Source organism: Mesoplodon bidens (assembly GCF_964165515.1).
Source record: "Mesoplodon bidens genome assembly, chromosome: 4".
Lineage (NCBI taxonomy): Eukaryota > Metazoa > Chordata > Mammalia > Artiodactyla > Ziphiidae > Mesoplodon > Mesoplodon bidens.
Window position 1 is genome coordinate 144,982,325 of NC_138160.1, and position 10,281 is coordinate 144,992,605.

At 57.6% G+C, this 10,281-nt stretch overlaps 1 protein-coding gene across 1 annotated transcript; it reads left to right on the top strand.

The window, feature by feature from the left end:
- Positions 1 to 722: 722 nt before the first annotated feature.
- Positions 723 to 9,605, top strand: S1PR2 (sphingosine-1-phosphate receptor 2). The gene is made up of 2 exons (XM_081232230.1): positions 723 to 2,106; positions 7,142 to 9,605. Exon 2 carries the CDS (start codon positions 7,184 to 7,186, stop codon positions 8,240 to 8,242), a length of 1,059 nt encoding a protein of 352 aa, XP_081088356.1. The 5' UTR covers positions 723 to 2,106; positions 7,142 to 7,183; the 3' UTR covers positions 8,243 to 9,605.
- The last annotated feature ends 676 nt before the right edge of the window (positions 9,606 to 10,281 follow it).

Below are 10,281 nucleotides of genomic sequence, written 5' to 3' on the forward strand. Positions count from 1 at the left end.
ATAACTGAAAGTTTGCACCCTTTTACTAATCTCTCCCTATTTCCCACCCCCCCACACAGCCCCAGCAACCACTTTTCCTACTCTCTGTTTCTGTAAGTTTGACTTTTTCTTTTTTGATTCCACATAAAAGTGATACCATGTGGTATTTGTTTTTCTCTGTCTGGCTCTTTTCACTTAGCATAAGGCCCTCAAGTTTCATCCATGTTGTTGAAAATGACAGGACTTCCTTTCTCATGGCTGAATAATATTTCATTGTGTGTGTGTATATGTGTGTGTGTATATATATATATATATATCTCACATCTTGATCCATTCATCTGTTGACAGACACTTAGGTTCCATACCTTGGCTATTGTGAATAATGCTGCAATGAACATGGCAGTGCAGATACACTTTTTTGTCATTTTGCTTTTCAACACTCTTTACTGAAGTATCATATACATATAGGGAATTCCCTGGTGGTCCAGTGGTTAGGACTCCACGCTTTCACTGCTGAGGGCCTGGGTTCAATCCCTGGTTGGGGAACTAAGATCCCACAAGCCACGTGGTGCCACACACACACACACACACACAAATAGATAGAGAGAAGATAGATAATACCCTCTCCCTCCTTTTTCTTGCACTGTCTGTGTATCAAGCAGTCTAACTTTCAATTTAATTTATTGTTGGAATAGGGCACATGTTACAAAAGTCAAAAGGTACAAAAGGATTCACAGAGTGAAAGTTACCTCCCTCCTGTCCCCTGTCCCCTATCTTTCAGTTCCTCGCCCAGGAAATTTATCAGTTTCTTCTTCTTGCAATATTCTGGATATTCTGAGCATATACAGTAGAACATCAACTCCATTGGAACAGGGAGTTTTATCTGTTTTGTTTCCTGATCTATCTCCAGCCTTTTAGTATGGTATCTGGCACATAGCAGGTGCTTACTGTATGTGGTAAGTAAACATATAAGCAGATTATGTATTCATCTTCACAAATAGTACCCTCCTGAACATAAGTTCCATGAAGGCAAGGGCTTTTTTTCCTGTTCTGTTCACCGCTGTGCCCAGCAGGTACACCAAAAACATTTGTTGAAGGAGTGAGGGGCATATTGTCTAGTCACTGATTTCACACACACGCATCAGTAAATGAAGGTGTGCTTCATCTCTGCAGCCAGGCACCCAGATATGCCCAGGAAAAGCTGAATGAGGAAAAGAGGGAAACTAAAGAACTGGATAGGACTTCCCTGGCGGTCCAGTGATTAAGACTCCACGCTTCCATTTCAGGGGGCACGGTTTCCGTCCCAGTCGGGGAACTAAGATCCCTCGTGCCACGGCAAAAAAAAAAAAAAAAGGGAGTGGATAGAAGATTGGGCCTCAAAACTTGAAAGGCAGGACTCAACCTGCCTAGCAATCGATTGACAGAGGCAGTGGAAGCTTCCGGGTGCTCCCAGTCTTCTAGGGCAGAGGGGCCAGCGCCTGAATTCTGGGGCCTTATCAAGGCAAAACCCAACCCATTCTTTGAGGCAGGGCCTGGCACATAGTAGGAACTTGCTTATTTGTTGGATGAACACACAATGGGCACTTAATGCCTATTTGTTGTGTTGACACTTAGTAGGTGCTTCGTGGCTCCTCGCTGAGTAAATAAAGGGGATTCCGCGCGCTCCTCCAGTTCCAGGCTCCCAGGGATGGGCCAAGAGTACATCTGCAATCCAAGACAGTCGTTTCAGGTTGAGGTCACCTGGCCAGGAGCGACTGGACAGCACGGGGCTGCGTGACGTCATGCGCCGACCGCTTCTCACGGGTGGGGGCTGGGAGGGGCAGGGCTGGAGGTGGGGGTGCGGACAAAGGGACCCCGCGCGCCTCCTCCCCGCCCGCCCTCGCGCGCGCCCCGCTGGGCAGGCCACATCTGGAATTCATTGCTGCTGCCGCCGGAAAGGAGGCGGAGATAGGGCGGGGCAAGTGGGGGCCGAGGCGGCGCCTCTCCCGGTCCCCCTCCGTCCCCGGTCCCCAGCCCCGGGACGCAGAGGAGCCCGGCGGGCAGTCCCAGCCCTAGCCGCGGCCGTCCCGGGGACGCAGACGCCAAAGCCCCTCCGGCCAGGGCAAGGACCCGGGTCGGCCTAGCCAGGTGAGCGTGCGTGGCGAGGGGGAAGCAGAAAGGGCGGGCCCTGGTCCCCGGAGGTCGCGGGATCGGAGCTAGGGGCGCCGGCTAGGGGTCGGGGGCGTCGCGGGCGCGCACGCGCCGCCCGTGCTCCTGCTGCACCGAGAGAGTGGTCATCGTGCGCCCTCTCCACGACCCCAGGAGGCCCCACTGCCTCAGCCGCGAACCCCCAGACTGAGCTCCCCGCCTTCTCCAGCGGCAGGAAGTTGGCCCCGAGGAGAAGGCGGAATCCGAGCGCTTTCGGCCGGAGACTGGGAGGCTGGATGGCGTGCCCCCGGACCGGGGGTTTGGGGAGTGTGTATGGGGGAGGGGAGGACTCCCCTCTTTGCTGACTCCGGCTGGTTGAAGGCGAAAGGTGCCGCGCGCCGCAGTACCTCCAGGCCAAGGGGCGGGGCCCCAGAGGAAGGCAGTTGCCCACCTCCTCCACATCTGGTCCTCTGCCTCAGTTTCCCCGAGTGGTTCGTCTCTTCCAGTCCCCCCGCGGGGTCGTGGCTTTGTTCTGGAAGGAAAGTGAACCTGACTGCGTGGCTCCGGCGTCTCTTCTTTCCCCTGGGACCCGGGGATGGGGCGTGGGTGACGGCACCCGTGGCGCGGACCCCGCGTGGTTCCGGGCCCAGCCAAGCGTGGGAAGCTCGCCCACTCCTCTGGCACGAGTTGACTCACCCGGGGATTTCCATCCCCTCTCCCGACTGTGCCCTAATCGGACGCTCCGGGCGCCACGCGCTGAGCCCACGGTCCCCCTCGTGGTGCGACACGCGTGCGGCATTCACGGTGCAGTTGCTGCTGGGATGTCTCCCCACCTCTCCCCAGTCCTCTGGGGATATCGAGGCTGGGACCCTGGCTGGACGCAGAGGAGCCCCCCACCCCCACTTGGAGATGTGTGGGTCACCCGCGTGTGGCTGTCGCGGGAGAGAGGAGGCGCGGCCCCAGAGGCAGCGAGTGTGGATACCGTGCATTCCACCGCCAGATAAGGAGGCCGAGACTGCAGCCCGAGGGCGGGGGCGGGTCGTGGTGCCGTCTCCAAGGAGACGCCCGGCTGGGCTTCGCCTGGTGGGGGTGGCCTCCCAGCGGACCAGGGGCGTCTCCAACCTCCCTTGCTGTTGTTTGGGCCTGGGCTGAGTTTAGGAGCCTCCGCCCTCGGGGGCCCACTGGGGCCTCGTTCGTTTGGTCATCCATCTACCCATCCATCCGTCCATCCATCCATCCATCCATCCATCCATCCTACACGTTTTCTGAGCGCTTTCTGTATGCCAGGCATCATTCCAGGGAGTGAAAACAGACTTAGTTGCTGTCCTCTGACGCACATTCTACCCTGGAAACAGACAGAAAACAAGAAATACAATCATTATTGCTGAAATTGGCAAGTGCTGTGAATATAATAAAAAGATGCTGTGGTAGAAAGGGCCTAGGGAAGGCGGCTAGGATGCCTGGTGGTTAGAGGAAGCCACCAAACAGAAACCTGAAAGATGGGGAGACAGTCATTCAGGGCTTTGTGGGAAGGCCATGCCAGGTGGAGAAACAGCAGAGGCAAAAGCTCTGAGGTAAGAACGGGGCTGACACGTCGGAGGCCAGTGTGGTTGGAGTGGACTGACCCTGGGGGAGAATGGGAGGAGGGGAGGTGGGCAGGGGCCAGGCCATTTTAGGTAGTGGGGAGCCATGGAAGGATCTGGAGCTGAGGAGTGACATATTGGAGCTATAAATTTAAAAGCTCCCCCTGGATGCTGCATGGAGAATGCCAGTGTAGAGGGCAACTGAGGGGAAACCAAGCCTAGGGGGCTGCCCTAGGGCATGGGGCATGGGACCAGTGAGTGCCCAGGGGAGCAGTAACCACAGGGCCTGCCTCCATGGAACTTGGGGGAGGGGCTCCTGGAAGCCACTGAGGCTTCCTCTTGCCTTCTACTCTCCTAATCTCCCCCTGAACAGTCTTGGTCTGTCTCGCTTCCCTTCCCTCCAAACCCTGTCACTTGTCCCTCTTGCTCCATTTCAGGCCTGGCCATTCCCCAGTGCTGAGCCTAGGGATGTCTTACTGAGCATCTGGGAGGGAGTCAGGCCCTATGTTAGCCAGGCCTGGGAGCCTGACACAGGGAGGGGAAGCCGGAAAGGCCTGGGGGTGACTGTGCCAGCCCCAACCTCCAGACCCTGCTTCCTCTTTCTGGGAAGCATGAACCTGCCTTAAGCAAGGTCCTAGTGGAGAAGACGGAGGCATTGTGGGCCTCAGATTCCCCTTCTCTAATGAACCACCCCCCCTGAGGCTGCCCGAAGTGAGGATCTTCCCCTCAGGGAAGAAGACAGACATTTTGGTCAGTCCCTGGGGTACGAGGACTGAAACCATTTCTTTCTTTCTTTTTTTTATAAATTTATTTATTTATTTAATTTTTGGCTGCGTTGGGTCTTTGTTGCTGCGCGCGGGCTTTCTCTAGTTGCGGCGAGCGGGGCTACTCTTCGCTGCGGTGCGCAGGCTTCTCATTGTGGTGGCTTCTCTTGTTGGGGAGCACGGGCTCTAGGCGCACGGGCTTCAGTAGTTGTGGCACACGGGCTCCGTAGTTGTGGCTCGCGGGCTCTAGAGTGCAGGCTCAGTAGTTGCTCCGCGGCATGTGGGATCTTCCTGGACCACGGCTCAAACCTGTGTCCCCTGCATTGGCAGGCGGATTCTTAACCACTGTGCCACCAGGGAAGTCCTGAAACCATTTCTTATTTCCCTAGGAAGCGGCCATAAATCTTTCTCTTGGCTGCCAGACAAGAGAGGGGTCTGAGCGGCGGTGGAGGGGGCGGCCTTGGGACACACCCTGGGCTTCTAGCCTACCAGCAAGTGTGCTTCCCAGACCTGCGATGGGTCCTTGATTCTCAATTATGATCCCCAGGAGGGGCAGTAGGCCAGGGCAGCCTGGGGGCGTCTGGTCGGGGTGACCCAGCGGTCAGGCCGTGGTTCAAACCCTCCCCGGGGACATCCACACAGTCTTAATAATGTCCTGGAAAGAAGTGAGCTCCAACCGCCTGTAAAGGACCAGATCAGTAGTGCTAGCCATAGAGCGCCCCCAACTGGGCCAATCGAATGTCGAGGATGGAAGCTCAGGCCAATAGGCGAATTGCTCAATGCCCTGGAATTGAAAATGAGCCAATCAGGGCGCGGGCTGTTTCTGGCCCGACGGCCGGTCTGGTAAGGCCCAGACCTGGGCCAAGCCGGCTGCAACGGGCAGAGGGCATCGGGGCGACCGGGGCCCGTCCGGCCGGGGAACAAGGAGCCTCTGTGTGGCGATCTGGGCGGGGCGACAGTCCCTGGGGATGTGCACAAGCCCTTCTCTGTTCCCAAACTAGGACGGATGTCCCTTCGCCCAGGGGGAGCAGCTGTCTCTATCGGGCCAGGAGCCAGGGCACCCCCTCTGAGGGGGTGTCCGGGACTGAGATGGCTGGACGACCCCGGAAGCTCCTCATCACTCCCAGGCTCACTGGGAACTGGCCTAACCAGCCTTTTCTGGAACGGTGCTCCTGGCACTCCTGGCGTGCACGTGGTCCTTGCTAGGCGTGTTTCCAGGGACCTGGGGAGGTCTCTTCCCACGGCCTCCCCCATTGAACTAAAGGCTGGTCTGGAGCTTCCTCCTGGCTCCCCTGTGCCCCTCGTGAAAGGCGGACACTGCACCAGCTCCTCTGAGACCCCGCCCCCCAACTACCAAGCTGGGGGGAGGCCATGAAGTCGGCCTCTCACCCTCTCTGCCCACGCGCATCTTCCCGCCCCTTCCCCCTACGGCTCAGGCTCAGTTTTCCTTGAGAGAGGGGTGACTCAGGCTTTCATGAAAGCGAATACCGTTCCCCCCTCCCCGCGGGGCTTCACGCCCCCTCACCACTCACATGGCTTCGCACAGCTGCCCCATCCTCCCAGCCAGGACCTCCCAGACGGGTCTCCTGTGGCTCCCCCACCCCATCACCCCCTCCCAGCCTCCCTGCACCGGATGTGACTGGGGAGCCGGGACTCAACCCTGTTTGTTCCAAGGGCCTCACATCTGGATTTCATCTTGGCTGGGGAGGGGGTGGTGCCAGCGCCCTGCCCACCCTGCTAGGACCCTCTGTCCCAGGGCAGGGCTAGATGGTGCTGATGAGAACAGGCTGTTGGGAATCTTGCCTGGCTGGCTCACTCAACATCCCTTACCAAAAGATTGGGAGGAGGGCACCTAGTCCCTAGCTGTGGGTGTGGCAGGAAGAGGGAAGCTAATAATATTCACTAATACTTATTGAGTGCCTGCTGTATGCTAAGGGTGCCTCGTGTATCGTTCAACGGGATCTTCCCATCACCCCTCTGAAGTGGGCTTTCTTCTCCCCACTGCACAGATGAGGCCATTGAGACTTAGAGGCCAAGTGTTGAGTGACTTGGCACAATATCCCACAGCGTGTCAGAGGTGGAGTGGGGTTGAACCTTGGATTGCCTGCAAGGTCTGAGTCCTTGAAAATGACATGACCTCTGTGATGCTCAAACTTGAGGTGTCTCCCCAAGACCTTATCTTGGGAACACGTATGGCCTCTAGGCTTAGACCCAGCCTGAAATCCAGGGCAGTGGGTGGTAATGAGCAGAGGATGCTGCTATTGGCGAGAGCATCTCACTGACCCAGGTTGGCAGGCAGCATGAGACCCGAGGCTCCAGTGTTTTCAAGAAAGGAGACAATCCCTCCAGGTCCTGGCTAAGACTCCCACTCTGGGTAGGTGGGTAGGGCTTCCGGAAGTCCGTTTTGTGTCTTTCATGCCCAACCTTTGGGGGAGCTTCTGCTCCTTTGAAAGACACTGTAGCCTAGAGGTTATAGAGGCTTTGGAGTGGGTCTCTGAGGCTCTTGCCCTGACTAGCTTTGAGGCTTTGGGAAAGTGAATTGAGCGCTCCGGTTTCCCATTTGCAAAGCAGAGATGATGATCATTCTGACTTCATGTGACAGAGTTGGGACTTGAACCACAGCCGTCCAGAGTCAGCCCAGGCAGCAGCCACGGCACTGACCTGTCTATCTGTCTTTTCTCTCTGCAGCTCTGACAGCCCCATGGCCCCAGCCGGCTACTAAGCCCCACCATGGGCAACGTGTACTCAGAGTACCTAAGCTCCAGCAAGGTCAAGGAACACTATAATTACACCAAGGAGAATCTGGACACGAAGGAGACACCCTCCCGCCAGGTGGCCTCAGCCCTCATCATCATCCTCTGTTGCGCCATCGTGGTGGAAAACCTGCTGGTGCTCATCGCGGTTGCCCGCAACAGCAAGTTCCACTCGGCCATGTACCTGTTCCTGGGCAATCTGGCTGCCTCAGACCTGCTGGCGGGCGTGGCCTTCATAGCCAATACTTTGCTCTCGGGCTCTGTCACGCTGGGGCTGACACCCGTGCAGTGGTTCGCCCGTGAGGGCTCTGCCTTCATCACGCTCTCCGCCTCTGTCTTCAGCCTCCTGGCCATCGCCATCGAGCGGCACGTGGCCATCGCCAAGGTCAAGCTCTACGGCAGCGACAAGAGCTGCCGCATGCTGCTGCTCATTGCGGCCTCGTGGCTCATCTCGCTGGTTCTCGGCGGCCTGCCCATCCTTGGCTGGAACTGCCTGGGCCACCTGGAGGCCTGCTCCACCGTCCTGCCGCTCTACGCCAAGCCCTACGTCCTCTGCGTGGTGACCATCTTCTCGGTCATCTTATCAGCCATCGTAGCCCTGTACATCCGCATCTACTGTGTGGTCCGCTCCAGCCAGGCCGATGTGGCTGGCCCGCAGACACTGGCTCTGCTCAAGACAGTCACCATCGTGCTGGGCGTCTTCATCTTCTGCTGGCTGCCCGCCTTTAGCATCCTCCTCCTGGACTATGCCTGTCCTGTCCGGGCCTGCCCTGTCCTCTACCAGGCCCATTACTTCTTTGCCTTTGCCACCCTCAACTCACTGCTCAACCCTGTCATCTACACATGGCGCAGCCGGGACCTGAGGCGGGAGGTATTACGGCCGCTGCAGTGCTGGCGGCGGGCAGCAGGGGTGCAAGGGGGGCGAGACGGGACCCCGGGCCACCGCCTCCTGCCTCTCCGCAGCTCCAGCTCCCTGGAGAGGGGCACACACATGCCCACATCGCCCACGTTTCTGGAGGGCAACACAGTGGTCTGAGGGGGTGGGCTGACAACCAGGCCACCACAGCAGAGGGCTCCATGGAGAGGCACCGGGTGCCCTGGGACAGAGACATGGGGCTGCCAAGCAAGATGCCCCCATTCCACAGACCTGGGTGATGCTGAAGATATTTCACACCTGGGCTGGCTGACTGAGGCACTGACCAGTTGGATGGCGCAACTGCAGCCGGGTCCTGGAGGCCAGCGAGGTGGCTGGAGTGACCTCTTCGGAACTGGATCGTGGGGAGGGCCGGGCGGGGGGCAGACCTGGAAAGAGCCCAGGTGACAGCAGGCAGGTGCTCGAGAGGAGCACAGCGCAGGGGCAGTCTGAGCCTCCGCCCTGTGCCTGACTCCCTTCTCTGAATTTAGCCCCCTTGCCACCTTCTCTTGTGGTTCCACTTCCCTAGAACCACTGTCCTGAGGGGCTGGAGACCTCCTCCCTGACCGTACTGGGCGGCCCTGGCTAACAGTTCCCGGGCTCAAATCCACAGCTTCCCCAAATTTCACCAGCTGCCACTTTGGCAACTTCTTCCCTTTCTTCTGACTCTGTGAGTAAGATGCCAGGAAAGCACATGGCGGTGGGGAACTAATGCCCATTCTCAGACCTCATTGGCCAATTGCACTATTTGGGCACAGAGGAATCACCCAGGGCTGGAAAAACCGGTCTGGGGGCCTGAAGAGGGCTCTGGGCCTTCCAGTGGGGCAGGGTGGAATTGGAGAAAGTTCTAGGGGAGCTGTTGGTACAGGGCCCCAGACCCCCGAAAAACAACCACCCCCAAACTCTCTCACCTCCAGACCCAGCTGAGGTACCAGATCTCATAAGGCAGGGCAGCCTTGAGCCCGCTGTGCCTCCTTTCAGGTTGTATTGAACGGAGCATGGGGGTAGGGGTGCCAGGGACAATTATGGGATGCCCTCCTATTGCCCGCTTCAGCAGGACTTTGCTAAATTCTGTGGACAGATGGAAGGGATATTGCGGTACAAATGTATATTTATGTGTGTCTGTCAGTGTCTGTGTGTGTCTGTGTGTGTGATGTCTGTGATCCCTTCTGCTCACCCTGTTTCCCCAGAATGGATGCTATTTTGTCTCCTCACGTCTGTGTTGAAGCTGCCAAAGAGGGGTCTGGTCCCCTCACAGACTCCTTTGTAATTCCTTGCTTATATCCCCACTTGAGAGCTGGGGTGCAGCTCACCTGGGGGAAGGAAACTTCACACCTCAAAGTGATTTCTCATGACTGCAAAGGCTGGGAGAGCGGATCTCTGGGGGGGCAAGGAGCCAGTTGGGGGCTTGTCTCCCCTCATACAGCTCCCCGGATGCCCCTCATGCCTGAGACCCAGGCCCAGGCCAATAAACGGTTCAATGTCTCTTTCTGGTGGTTGTTGTCTTGTTAGGCTTAAGGTGGCAGTTCCCCCATTAGCATCCTGTGGCTGGGGGTGGATGGGACAGGGGAGGGTGGTTACTGCTCAGACAATTCATCCTTTGCCAGCCTTTCCTCGGTGCCCCCAGCCCTGGCCCAGCCAGAGACAGGATTGCAGAGAAAACAGGGTCAACACTGACTTTCTCCCTAGGGCAGTTATCTGGCCCCTCCCAGTGATTAATTAGGCCCAGGACCTCCATGCTATCCTTCAAAGAGAGAGCCTGGCGGTCGGTGGGGGCCCCCCTTCTTCATCCCCAGTACACATCCCTCCTGGGGAGCTGGAGAGATGGTCTTGGGAGACACGGGCCCAGACACCCCTCTGAAGCACAGTGTTCCCAAAAGGAATGGCCCACCTTCTTCAAGCACTTTCCAAGCAGGAAGACAGAATCCTCAGGAGGCTGGAGTTACTATAAACTGCTGTTATGGAGATGTGGGTTCAGAGAAGTTAAGTGAGCTGCTCAGGGTCACACAGCCGGTTGGGGTAGTGCCTGTCTGGATTTGAACTCAGGCGGGCTGACTCTAGATCCTGCCAGCTCCACCACTGGGTCAGAGAAAAGATCCTCAAGCCCCTCTTTGCCATGGAAGGAGTGAGGAGTGTGGGCTGCCAGCCTCCACAGCATCAGC